At 33.6% G+C, this 15201-nt stretch overlaps 1 protein-coding gene across 1 annotated transcript in view; it reads left to right on the forward strand.

Moving 5' to 3' along the window:
- The first annotated feature begins 535 nt into the window (after positions 1 to 535).
- Positions 536 to 15201, forward strand: part of LOC123704443 (fatty acyl-CoA reductase wat-like) — a 42938-nt gene continuing 28272 nt past the window's right edge. The window contains exons 1-2 of the mRNA XM_045652832.1: positions 536 to 606; positions 13156 to 13351. Of these exons, the coding sequence (XP_045508788.1) occupies positions 13160 to 13351 (192 nt within the window). The 5' untranslated portion in view covers positions 536 to 606; positions 13156 to 13159. The remainder of the gene's footprint in view (positions 607 to 13155; positions 13352 to 15201) is intronic.

Genomic DNA, 15201 nt, shown 5'->3' on the forward strand with positions numbered 1-15201 from the left:
GCATTCGCATTGGGATGTACATTGTACAATCTGATTAGAAAATAATGAGGACAACATAATATGCATAGCTTTGATTTTAATTCAACAGATACAATTAATGCAATCTTTCTGAAATATTGTTTCCTTCTGGGATTTCAATGTAGATTTACATCCGTAAACGGAATAGTTTGTGCGCGCCATACTAGAATATGTAAGTGCCTATAGGTATTATAATAAAATTATTACACAAAAAATACGACTGCGTCGTCCTTTCGCGATAGGTAAAGCAATCTCAGCGTGATTGCCTTACGCGGCCCGCGTTGCCCGACCCCCGCCAGTTCCCCTCCGTTTCTCTGCACAAGTACATTCGTCGCACTACTGTAGGAAATATGGTAATACTGTGATATTAGTACTTAGGTTAGAAAAAACAATCAAAACACCTTTATTTCCCGTCAACACAATCGTCATAACTATCGTATTATTCAATCCCTAATAAATTCAGGATTTATTATAAATGTAAATGAATGAATATATTTATTACATTTTGAATGCTATTGTTCTTTATATCAGTGTTATTTCACTCCCTTGTAGTGTAGGTTGTAGGACGTCTGTGAAAATTAGAAATTGGTAAGTTTTTTATATAATATAATACAATTTACAGTTCGTGGCTTCGATTGTTTTGTGACAAATTGTGTGGTAAATCACTTTTATATAGAAAATATTATAAAGAGTTTGTTTGTTTGTTTGAACGCGCTATCTCAAGAACTACTGGTCCGATTTGAAAAATTCTTTCGGTGTTAGATAGCCCATTTATCGAGGAAGGCTTAGGTATAGGTCATATTGTATCATCAGGCTAAGACCAATAGGAGTGGAACCACGCGAGTGAAACCGCGGAGCGCAGCTATTCTACACTAATATTATAAAGAGGAAAACTTTGTTTGTTTGTTTGATTGTAATGAATAGGCTCATAAACTACTGGACCGATTTTGATGAAATTTGGCACAGACAATCTTTAGACCCTGAGAAAGAACATAGGCTACTTTTTAATGCGAAATATGTACCACGGGCGAAGCCGGGGCGGACCGCTAGTTATTTATAAACCTAATGACCCACGTAATTACATAATCCATATTATTATTATAAATGCGAAAGTAACTCTGTCTGTCTGTCTGTTACTTAATCACGCTTTAACTACTGAACCAATTTGCATGAAATTTGGTACAGAGATATTTTGATACCCGAGAAAGGACATAGGATAGGTTTTATCCCGGAAATCCTACGGGAACGGGTTTTTCTTTGAAAACGCGGGCGAAGCCGCGGGCGGAAAGCTAGTTTTACTTATAAAAATTAAATTATAGAATGCATGAAAGGTATCATGTGTGCTAATACGTCTAAATAAAAAATCGCAACAAAAATTGCATCGAAAGAAGTCTTATTTTTCTCGATGTAAAACTTAATCAGCTGTTTGGAATGATTTACGATTCTTCGTGTTAGACGTTAATAGGATAACCTTTTCATAGTCATTTTAATGTATTATTTAAAAAAAAATTAAACAATCAATTTTGGATTTATTATATTACTAGCTTTCCGCCCGCGGCTTCACCCGCTTTGTGTAAAACGTAATAAATTATATACCAAAATCTTCCCCGAGAATCACTATATTTATATAAAGAGCCGCATCAAAATCCGTTGCGTAGTTTTCAAGATTTAAGCATATATGTTACAGTCAAAACCCTGAACCAGTCAATAACGTTATTGACCGGTAAAATCAGTTAATAAGGATATTGACTAAGGGCGTCGGTTATTATAAGGATAATGGGGCACGTATTCTCGCGCGGTTGCAGTTTACAAACAATACCCCGAATTAATTAATAAAACATAAAACTCAAAATATTGCACTTTAAAAAGTTTTATGAACCTTTTTAAATGATTTTCTAGTATAATTTCACTAACGTCCTTAACTTTTTATGAGTTTTGACTGGGCACGTCGGTTAAAACCTATATTGACTAGATGTCTCGACTTAAAATCAGTTAATAAGGATATTGACCGATGCCCTTAGTCAATAACGTTATTAACTGGTTTAATCAGATAAAATCAGTTAATAAGGATATTAACCGACGCCCTTAGTCAATATCCTTATTAACTGATTTTACCGGTCAATAACGTTATTGACTGGTTCAGGGTTTTGACTGTAACATATATACGGACGGACAGACAGCAGTTATTTCGTTTGTTCTATGTAGTGATCTACTCAAAAACAAAATAATGTATGATTTGCCTATTATTCATGCATACTCAATTATTTTAATCACAGTTTGAAGTAGCATCTATTATAAATTGACCTCTCTGACGTAAATACTGTTCGAAACAGAAGAGGTCTATTTTAATTGGTCTTTGAATACAATGAAAGGTCGTGAACTATTTAAATTATTGAGATTTCACTTACAAATCATAATATATATATTTTATATTCTATGCTATTAATATTATAAGAAAGTTTGTTACTCTTTTTTTTTTTAACTAGTATTGTGACTCTATCACGCAAAAACAGCTGATCTGGATAAATTTTCATAGAGATTTTATTATTTATTAGCAGTCCGCCCCGGCTTCGCCCGTGACAAATTTACGTTTTCTCCCCAAAAGAACCACCCTGGTTACTTCAAAATATTATAAAAAAAGGATTAACGAAATCGGTTCAGCCGTTCTCGAATTTTGCTCTTACCAACACATTTTGCGATTCATTTTTATATTATAGATAGACTATAGCTTTCCGCCGGCGGCTCCGTCCGCGGTTTCAAAGAAAAACTCGCATAGTTCCCGTTCCCGTGGAATTTCCGGGATAAAACCTATCCTATATTACTCGTGGATAATGTAGCTTTCGAATGGTGAAAGAATTTTTAAAATCGGTCCAGTAGTTTATGAGCCTATTCATTACAATCCAACAAACAAACAAAGTTTTCCTCTTTATAATATTAGTGTAGGTACCTAGATATGTAAATAATGTTTACAAAGTAAACAAAGTCGCGGGATTTGGTTAGTTTTAAATATTTTTTGTACATATTATATAGAATCGTGATATTTACAACGAACGTGATGATATTAAAATCTCTATATATAATATATTAATTTATTACTATTATTCATTATTTTTTAATAATAATTAAAGGATCAAAGATGTACCTACACCTAGATAGTTTCCTAATACTGAAAGAATTGCCTTTTTGAGGTTTTATTATACAAACATACAAAAAAAAACACATTTTTTTGTATTAGCATAGATTCCGCGAATGATAATCACGGTCCAAACACTTTATCAGCATCCGCTGCACCAAAATTGAGCGAATTTTTCCTTTACCATTAAACTTGATTAAATTGAGGCCACCGCACACGTCGTTTGTACATCACGTAGTTCTGTGGAGCCATGAAATTAGCGATTTTAAGCTAAGCGGACGAGATTGAAGCGAAGAGAATGAATGAAGGAATGAATACTCTTTATTGTATACAGGGTGTAATCGTTAAGTGTGCACAGGCGATTTTTCCGTAAGTATTACAGATAACAAAAAACTTTAAATTGATATCGAAACTACTTAACCTAGTGAGTAAAATGGCCGTTTCCGGGGATTTTCCGGGCAATTCCCAGGCATTTTCCAGGCATTTTGGCAATTGCCCGGAAAATTCCCGGAAACTATCCGGAAAATGCGTGAAAATGTCCGGGAAAAGCGTGGAAAATCTCCGGAAAATGCCTGGGAAATGCCCAGAAAATATCCGGAAAATGTGTGAAAATGACCGGGAAAAGCGTGGAAAATGCCTGGAAAATCCCCGGAAAATGCCTGGAAAATGGCCGGAAAATTCCCGGAAAATGTCCGGAAAATGCGTGAAAATGTCCAGGAAAAGCGTGGAAAATGTCTGGAAAATCCCTGGAAAATGCCTGGGAAATCCCCGGAAAATATCCGGAAAGAGCGTGAAAAAGTCCGGAAAAAGCGTGGAAAATGCCACTTCAAATTTGCGAAGTATTTAAAGCAGAAAACCAAAAAAAGAAAAAGAAAGCTAAAGTCTTTCATATTAAATGTAAGTATATGGGATATTCATATTTCACACTTAATGTATGGGAGGGTTCAAAGATATTTTTTTTGATATTTCTCGATTTATTTTTAAAAATTCATTACGGCCATTTTACTCATCAGGTTAAGTACTTTCGATATCAGTTTAAAGTTTTCTGTTACATGTAATACTTACGGAAAAATCGCCTGTGCACACTTAACGATTACACCCTGTATAGTGTATACACAGAAATACGGTTTGTTTCATGGTTGAGATAACTTATGATATAAATGATTAACAATGAATGAACTTATGATATAGAAAAAACTTATAAAATAAATATGTACAAAGAGCGGCTTTATCGCTCGTGAGCGATTTCTTCCAAGCAACTCAATGTAGACGAAGAGAGATGGATTTATGTTTCAAAACAAAAACAAAATAGGAATTTAAAATATTAGCAACACATGACACACCGGCAATTTTACCGATACCACCCGTGATCATTCTCCAATGTATCTGCAGTTATTAATTTATTTATTAAATAAATAAATATTTCAGGACAATTTTCACACTAAGATCTGATCCCATACTAAGCTTTCGTTTGTATGGAAACCGTATGGCTAATAAACATACATATATAATTTTAAATAAATACTTATATAGATAATTAACACCCAGACACAGAGCAAACATATTATGTTCATCACACAAATATTTTCTCCGGGTGGGAATCGAACCCACGACCAGTGTAAGTATTTGCTACAAAATACCTGTTTTCATTCGTATTCAAACTGTAACGTAACTAAAATAACATGTTTACATTGCACTATGACGTCTTAAAATATTAATTCACTAGCTTCCGCCCGCGACTCCGTCCGCGCGGAAAAATGAAGATTTATTTTTTTCTACGTAATTTTCCGGGATAAAAAGTATCCTATTTTATGCCCAGGATAATAAGGTATAATTATACCAAGTTTCATCGAAATCGAACCGTTAGTTTTCACGTGATGCCTGAACATACAGACAGACAGACAGACAGACAGACAAAAATTTTTTTAATCACATATTTGGGTTTGGTATCGATCCAGTAACACCCCTGCTATTTATTTTTTCAATATTTTCAATGTACAGAATTGACCCTTCTACAGATTTATTATATGTATAGATTTATCTAATATATAAAAATCAATGCCACTTTTCGTTGTAATTCCATAACTCGAGAACGGCTGAACCGATTTCGATAATTCTTTTTTTATTATATTCCTTGAAGTACGAGGATGGTTCTTATGTAGAGAAAACGTTAATATGTACCACGGGCGAAGCCGGGGCGGACCGCTAGTTATATGTATAGATTAATTAATACGAATGAACGTTAATTTATTTATGCAAATGTATTTCAATGTTTAGTATAGTGTTTCAACAATGAGAATGATTTACATTTTATATTGTATCACGTGATGTTAATCATGTATTTAAATATAACATTAATAAATGACATTATTTTATTTGTGAGAATCGGTGAACAATTTTTATGATTTTGAATTTATTGAATTTACTAGATTTCCGCCCGCGCCTTCGCCCGCGTTTACAAAGGAAAACCCGCATAGTTCCCGTTCCCATGGGATTTCCGGGATAAAAACTATTCTATGTGTTAATCCAAGTTACCCTCTATATGTGTGCTAAATTTCATTGTAATCGGTTCAGTAGTTTTTACGTGAAAGAGTTACAAACATCCATACATCCATACATCCATACAAACTTTCGCCTTTATAATATATTATTATATTAGATTAGATTAGATTTCGTTACAGATTTTTTCCATTTTTTGAGGTGTACACAAGCTAACATATATTTTTTTCATAATTAATAGTATTAGTACAAACTAAGAGAGACGAAATTATTAGGCTACTATATTCGTTATTGTTTTACTAAAAAACAGCTGATCGGAACTCTATGAAATTATATATTGATTATAGTACTAAATTGGCACATTAGTTACTTACTGTCCATTTTCTTACACACGTAAAGCCTTGGAATAAAGCTAGTCTTCTAAATTATATTCTCTTCTTATACCTATATAAAGTTTTTAACCGACTTCAAAAAAATTATCAATTCGGCCGGTATGTTTTTTTTTAAAGTATGTACACCGATTACTCCGAGGTTTCTGAACCGATTTACGTGATTCTTTTTTTGTTCGATGCGGGATGGTGTCGAATTGGTCCCATAAAAATTTTATTCGGATAGGCCCAGTATTTTTTATTTTATGAGCATTTTTGTCTGTAGGTATTTGTAAATTTTGCAAGTTTGAAGTCGGTTGTTTTTAACGCAGTTATTACTTGTCGTGACACAGTTACCATACTCCTCCAAAACAGCAAGACCCATTGTCATGAAATATTGCCTATTGGGTAAATCTGAGAATCGGACAACATCTATTCTTTATACCCCTAAGTGATAAGGGTAAAGCAGAACGACGTACTAATATTATAAAATATGCAAAAGTTTGTGAGGATGGATGTGTATGTGTGTGTATGTTACTCTTTCACGCAAATACTACTGAACCGATTACAATGAAATTTAGCACTCATATAGAGGGCAACTTGGAATTTGGATTAACACATAGGATAGGTTTAATCCCGGAAATCGCATGGGAACGGGAACTATGCGGGTTTTACTTTGTCAGGATGTCAATATGTGGTGTCCACGGAAAATCAGTAGAGAATCTAAGTGTCTTATATTATGTCCTTAGATTCTCAAACTACTGAGTGGATACTATCCATTTTGTGCCATTGTAACTAGTTATAAGTTAATTTTATTTATTTTATTTTTACTAATGTGCATCGGTACAAATAAATTTATTTTCTTTCTTTCTTTCTTTCTTTCTAAAACGCGGGCGGAAATCTAGTTAAGTTATAAAACCGCTGTTTTCGTGGCTTCACTTAAATATTACTTATGTAATACACAATACGTAATAAATTGTTATTATACTAAATAACGGTTTCCTTGTGATATTATATTTTAAATGCAATGTTAGTTTTTATTGTTCTGAAGGTCAAGCTTGTTTATAATAAATTATATTGTGTAAATGACGTCATATTCGGAAATCAAAATATTTGTATGCAAATCTATTTTTTGCAAAGTAGCGCAGGTATTTTTTTAAATTTTTTATGCTCGATATAACATCAACTGCTATTGAAATTTGAAAGTCGTACCAAAATCGGTTCAGATACTTCGGTGTTAGACACAAACATAATTAAGTAAATAATGAAACGTTTTTCATTAATAAAAATTTATTTGCTATGTTTTCAATATAGGTACTCAAGAATTAATTCTATGGTAGAAATACAGATAGTCAAATAAATTATGTAAGAATCAATACCTACTTATAAGTACCTATTACATACAATGTAAGAAAAAAATATCATTTTTCTATTTGACTATTTCAATTCGGAACGTTAAAACTTAAAATATATTGCTAACGTTATAATCCATATTTAATAAATTATAAATGCGTAAGTAACTCTGTCTGTCTGTATGTTACGCTTTCCCGATTAAACCTCTCAACCGATTTTGATGAGATTTGGCACAGACAATCTTAAGACCCTGAGAAAGAACATAGGCTACCTTTTATTGCGAAATATGTACCACGGGCGAAGCCGGGGCGGACTGCTAGTCTTTTTATATTTTAATATTTTTGCTATAAAAGTATCTTGTGTTTGACCCTGGGAATTCGAAATTTTCTTCAAAAATTGCGCTCTGTAGTCGTGAAAGCGTAACAAATAGACTTTAGCATAACATTAGAATAAGAGCTAGCGCGCAAGAGCAACTTTTGTCTCCGCAACTATTTTGTCTCTCCCATCAATGATCAACTCTATGGGCTAGTAAGAAAGTGCGCGCACGTAGCGACGCAACTCCCCATAGAGTTGATGGGAGAGACAAAATAGTTGCGGAGACAAAAGTTGCTCTTGCGCGCTATACATATAATGTGTTCTTGACCATAACAATTTAGTAGCAAGGTAAATACAAGGTTAGCTAGAGAATTACATATTTCTCTGATTACAGATATTAATTACTTCCAATGTCTGCTCACAATATTGTAATCCTATTGAATAAAATATGCTACTAATAAGTATTATAAATGCGAATGTTTGTGAGGATGGATATATTATGTGTATGTATGTTTGTTTACTTTACTCTTTCACGCAAATACTACTGAACCGATTACAATGAAATGAAATACAATTTTTTCACAACTAGCCGCGTCCCGCGGTTTTACCCGCGTTGTAAAATATGCCTTCTTCGAATAATGGGCTATCTAACACTGAAAGAATTTTTCAAATCGGACAGTAGTTCTTGATATTAGCGCGTTCAAACAAACAAACTCTTCAGCTTTATAATATTAAGTAACGACGGGTAACTTAACTTTAAATAATTGTGTATTTTGCATAATAGTTAATAATATAACAGAACCAAGAAAGAATAATATTTTTGCCAAGGGTCAAAAACATACAAAACAAAAACAAGAGAAAATATTGTTTTATCTATTCAAATCGGTGAAGGAATACATTTGAATTTCCATGACGGAAAAAGTTCTACGATTTGCCAAGCTGTCACTTGAAAAAAAGAAAACAAATTCTTCTCATTTCATGTAAATAAAGTCGCGGGACTCCCCTAGTAGGTATGTAATATTACACATGTAGTCGCTTTTACCGATTTCCTACTTCGATATATTTTTACGTAAATAAATAAAATCTTAAATAAGCAGGAAGTCTGATTTCGTACGGAACAACTGCTGCAAGGTTAAATTTAGTGGAATATTTTTAATTTTATACTCATTAGTCAATGTATTCTAGAATAATATAAACATAATATATAAAAAAATAATTGATAATGAAGATGCAGTTTATCAAATACTTATTTAAAAAAAGATTCTCTTTCGTCACGGCTTCGCCCGCTTTGACTATAACCTTATAAATTATTATACAGGGTGTCCCACTGTTGGTATACTAAGCTCAAAGGAGGTTATAGTTTTGCATACGCTGAGCACATAAAAAATACTTACGAATCACTCTACCTGTAAAAAAAAGACGGGTTGCACTCCGGGAGTGCCGGCAGAAGTGAAAACTTGATTATTAACGTTCAGCATGTTTGATATTTTGGAATGATATCCGTCTTACGCATGGAAATTGGAATATAAGGGCTAAAAAAAAAATCCGTCTTACGCTTTTTCGATCAGGCCACGTGTCCTATACCCGCGGCCCCGTCTATAAAGCGGCACGGCCGCGGCGGAACACAGTGGAGTTTAGTCGGTAGGTCCCAGCACTCAGCAGGGTGAGTCCGACATAACCCAGGGCTCTTTCCCCGAGTGCCCTGGGTATGCCTAAATGCATTCTCCACTATAAAAAAAAGGCCACGTGTCCTGACGCGAGTTTAAGATTTTATACCCAACGCCGCTAAAGAAGTTTTCACTTCAAAAACCGTTGCGTATTTTTCAAAATTTAAGCAGACCTAAAGAGTGACAGCTTTGTTTTATGTAGTGATGATGTATTTTTTCCATGCCTTTTGAGGGCAAGATACGAGAGAATAATATTTTCAAAGCTGTATTCAGAAACTACATTCATAAAAATATAAAATAACTAGATGTCCGCCCGCGGCTTCGCCCGCGTTTGCAGAGGAAAACCCGCATAGTTCCCGTTCCCGTGGGATTTCCGGGATAAAAACTATCCTATGTGTTAATCCAAGTTACCCTCTATATGTGTGCTAAATTTCATTGTAATCGGTTCAGTAGTTTTTACGTGAAAGAGTAACAAACATCCATACATCCATACAAACTTTCGCATTTATAATAATTATTAGTAGGATATTAGATATTGACCTTTTCCAAACATAGGGCCAGCGTTAGCGTTTAGCTAACTACTGTTATGTATTCTGTGCCAGCGTGGTGGATTATGGCCTGTACCCTCATAGGAGGTCCGTGTCCCAGCAGTGGGACCATATATGGGCTTATAATTAGTTTCTAGACATAACTAAAACTGAATTTAACTTTTAATTGACCTCTTATACATTTGGTAGAAGGCGTAGGATGGGATATTGGGTATAATGTATTAAGCAAATTTTTAATCCTACTAATATTATAAATGCGAAAGTTTGTGAGGATGTGTGTGTGTTTGTAACTCTTTCATGCAAATACTACTGAACCGATTACATTGAAATTTAGCACACATATAGAGGGTAACTTGGATTAACATAAAGGATAGTTTTTGTCCTGGAAATCCCATGGGAACGGGAACTATGCGGGTTTTTCTTAGAAAATGCGAACGAAGCCGCGGGCGGAAAGCTAGTAAGGAATAAATGGTCATTCTCCTAATGGTCAATGTATAATTACCATAACAGGTCAATCGAGTCAAGTTCAACTTACGATTGATATTTAATGTTCTAATTTGACCGGTTTTGTATTCTTATTGTCTTATGAGGGTTCCGTAGAATTAGAATATTTTATAAAGCATTTAAAAGTATATCTTTTAATTTTTTCCGACACGATTTTTTAGAGGTTAGTTTTTTTAACTCTGAAAAACAGCTCGCAAAATACCTAGTGTTTCGTTATCCAAATTTTTTATTTAATAATATTTACCTAATCATGATCTTTTTAAAATTTATCTTATATGGACATATTAATTAAACATAGCTTATGTTATTTGTTTTTATTACCTACGGCTTTTTGCAATAGGTACATCACATTATAAGTTTCGGGTTTCCAATCCATAATTGCCTGTCAAATTGGATCTTTTCAAATCGGCATGTAAAATAAACTTGCAAATCTAACAAAAAACACAGGTAATCTATAATATAAAAAATGAATCCCAAAATGTGTTGGTAAGCGCATAACTTTAGAACAGCTGAACCGATTTCTTTAATTATTTTTTTATTATATTCCTTGAAGTACGAGGATGGTTCTTATGTAGAGAAAACGTGAATATGTACCACGGGCGAAGCCGGGGTGGACCGCTAGTTAATAATATATTATCTACAAAATAATTAATATTACTTACTTTTTAAATTGAATTATTAGCTAGCTGCTCCGCGCGGTTTCACCCCCGTAGCTCCACTCCTGTTGGCCGTAGCGTGATGATAGCCTATAATCTTCCTCGATAAATGAGCTATCTAACACGAAAAGAATTTTTCAAATCGGACCAGTAGTTCCTGAGATTAGCGCGTTCAAACAAACAAACTCTTCAGCTTTATAATATTAGTATAGATACGGTAGGTAGATACAGAACCATTTATTATTAAAATTCGACCTTAAGGAGTATGACAAGGATTTTAATTTTTAACAAATGACTAACAACTTCTCTAAAATGTTTATAACATAAACAATGTAAGGATAATCATTGCATTTTAATGAAGGTCTGCATTTTTATGTCAAAGACGAATTTATAGAATACTAGCTTACCGCCCTCGGCTTCGCCCGTTTTGTCTTAAACCTAATAAATTATATACTAAAACCTTCCTCTTGAATCACTCTATCTATTAAAAAAAAACCGCATCAAAATCCGTTGCGTAATTTTAAAGATTTAAGCATAATTAAGGGACATAGGGACAGAAAAAGCGACTTTGTTTTATACTATGTACAGATAATAATTATATTAAAAGCACGTATAGATATTAAACAAAAAATAAAAGGAAACCTTTGTTTCAATAATTTTAGTACATAACATAAATGTAACTTACACAAAAAGAAAAAAAAATCTATCTATCTATTAAAATCCACCCAAATCTGTTAAGCAGTATAGAAATAGCGTGTAACCAAACATTTGCATTATCATATTAATTGTTTATATTTATTACTAGCGGTCCGCCCTGGCTTCGCCCGTGGTACATATTCGCAATAAAAGGTAGCCTATGTTCTTTCTCAGGGTCTAAAGATAGTCTGTGCCAAATTTCATCAAAATCGGTTGAGAGGTTTAAGCGGGAAAGCGTATAACAGACAGATAGAGTTACTTTCGCATTTATAATATTAGTAGGGATTTTTTTACGTTTTGAAAATTTATAGACGAAAATGACCCAACAAATTTTATGATATAACTTAAAAATGACGTCATATAAGTAACTTCCCAGTTTCGAAACATAATATCACGTTCCATTGACCTTGCTTAAGTTATTTAAGTTGGTAGACCGTAACTTAGTTTATATGAATAACATCACGTGCTCACAGTTGAAAAATAATCTAGTGAAGATGAGATACATAAGGGCAATGAAAAATACATTATTTTAAGATTAACTTATAGTCCTTACTAGCTTACCGCGCACTTATCCCGGACATACATACAGACAAACAGATAAAAATTCGATATCGATTAATTATAGATCACGGCCCAAATATTCTTTAAAAAAAATATTCAATGTAAAGTTTTAACTTTCCTACGGTTTTATTATATGTACAGATTTCTATCAATATCAAGATGTTTGTCTGTCTTTTCCTCAAATGCTGTACCGATTTGGATGCAATTTAAAATACATATAATATACATGAAATTACATAAAGGTTTTTTTGTATCGGAATTCCTTCAAAGGACATGGGATTTATCCGGTAAATTACTTATTGATTCAAGTTTTAATAATATAAAAAAAATGTATTTAAGTAATATTGATTATTTTAAGTAGTTTTTAGGGAAATGTTTAATTTCCGCATTAACCGTAAAATGAAAGGATAGGATATGGTTTCATGGTTTTTATTTATTTTAGTTCATGTGACGTAATTTATATTGTGTAATTGGATACATTTTTTTAATATTATTGAGTTACTTAAAATGCTGTGACTTTGTCTGTGTTAGAAATAATAAACTACTAATTTAAAGGTACATTAATTTATGAGTTTGTTTGTTTGAACGCGCTAATCTCAGGAACTACTAATCCGATTTGAAAAATTCTTTCGGTGTTAGATAGTCCATTTATCGAGGAAGGCTATAGGCTATATATCATCACGCTACGACCAACAGGAGCGGAGAAATGCGGGTGAAACCGCGCAGCACAGCTAGTCTTTCAATAAACAACCTTTTACAGTTTAAAATAAGTTTATTACATGTTTATACAAAAAGTTATAATTATACACATTTATCATTCACTACCTTTTTTTACAGAACAATGAATTTCACAGAGGAAGAATCACCCCTCCAACGAACAGACCTAACAAAAGACAAGATCACACAATGGGTGGACTCCCAATATCGTGGCGAGGCTATATCGATAGATGTGTACGGCAAGCCGAGCCAGGCGCAGTTACTAGAGTTGGAGAACGTCAGGCGGCTGAGTAAAGAACTACAGGATAACTTACATGTGAGTATATCTATACTTATACAAGCTGAAGGGTTTGTTTGTTTGTTTGAACGTGTTCATCTCAGGAACTATTGGTCCGTTTTGAAAAATTCTTTCGGTGTAGTCCATTTATCGAGGAAGGCTATAAGGCATCACGCTAATTAGAACACGCGTGGCTCTGCTCCTGTTCGTCTTAACGTGATGTTATATAGCCTATAGCCTTCCTCGATAAATGGGCTACCCAACACCTAAAAAATTATTCAAATCGGACCAGTAGTTCTTGAGATTAGCGCGTTCAAACAAACAAACTCTTCAGCTTTATAATATTGATGATATAGATTTTTTTCTAAATTTCAAGAGACAGACAGACTTTCGCTTAAACTAAATAAATAAAAAAACACATAAATACAGTAAAAGCTCCTTATTCGCGCTTCCTTCATTCGCGGTTTCACTATTCGCGGATGGAAAAAATGCGACCTAATTCCTATATTCACGGCATTAAATTCTTTATTCGCGGATCGAATCGCTGCATGGGCTACGAATTTATAATGTCGACTAAAAAAAACAAGTAAAAAGTGCCAAGCTATTGTGTAATTAAATGGTAATTAATAAATATGTATAAAAAACTTCAATCAAACTGATTTCTTTATGTATTTGCTTATTTATTTCGTCGCCTAGGAACGTATCCCCTATAACCCCATACAAATTACCATTCCTTATTCACGGTTTCTCTATTCGCGGCATATTTACGGAACCTATTACCCGCGAATAAAGAACTTTTACTGTAATCCAGTTTAAAAGCATTTTAAATTGTAATAAAGCTTATACATGATAATATTGTTATTCCATTGATGTTTGCAAGATTGTGGTATCCTAGTACTATACCTACGTATAGTAGAACTATAGAATACTAATTATAATATTATTATACAAATTATCATTCTTTATTTATGTGTCAATGATTAGTTTTAATTAATGATTCTAAGTCTTATCGACTTTAAATAGTAAAAATATTAAAAACTGCACTATGATAAACTCATGAAATTACATATTGTATTGTCACCGATCCTTGATAGTATGTGTACAAAGTTTGAATTAAATCTGTCCGTCTACAGGAGTCGGTTATAAACAACCATACAGGTGTAGCTAAAATAAATGTGTTTGAAATAAATTTATTCCCTAATCATTAATATTTTAGAAACTTTCGCAGTCGACAAATCGAAATAATAAGCATAGCTTTCAATATAATTAAGCTGAAGATTTCGTTTTTTTATGTTTGAACGCGCTAATCTCAGGAACTACTGGTCCGATTTGAAAAATTATTTCGGTGTTAGATAGCTCATTTATCGAGAAAAGCTATAGGATATAATATATCATCACTAGGATATATATCATCACGCTAAGACCTGCAATAGGAGCTGAGCAATGCGGGTAAAATCGCGAGGCACAGCTAGTAAAAAAACATCTTTTACGCAGTCGGTAAATTATAGAGCTAGTAATAAAAAAAAACGTAAAAAATCCAGTCCCATCGTTGAGAAGTTATACCATCAAGTTATGTTGTTTTTACTTATTTTGCTTACATACATGTATTTTTAGAATACACCTTGCTACGACCTTGAATGTATAGCCTTGTATCCACTTGAGCATGCTCAGGCAAATGAGCGGCTCATTTGGCCGAGCCGCTCAAGTGGAGACGCCTGAGCACGCGCGGCCCGAACATGCTCAGGCGTCTCCACTTGAGCGGCTCGGCCAAATGAGCCGCTCATTCGACTGAGCATGCTCAAGTGGATACAAGGCTTATGCCGTATGGTCTTACCTATGGGATTTCCTTTTAGACTGGATTATTTCTTGTTGTTTGGGATTTAAACTTT

Source organism: Colias croceus, chromosome 29, assembly GCF_905220415.1.
Source record: "Colias croceus chromosome 29, ilColCroc2.1".
Classification (NCBI taxonomy): domain Eukaryota; kingdom Metazoa; phylum Arthropoda; class Insecta; order Lepidoptera; family Pieridae; genus Colias; species Colias croceus.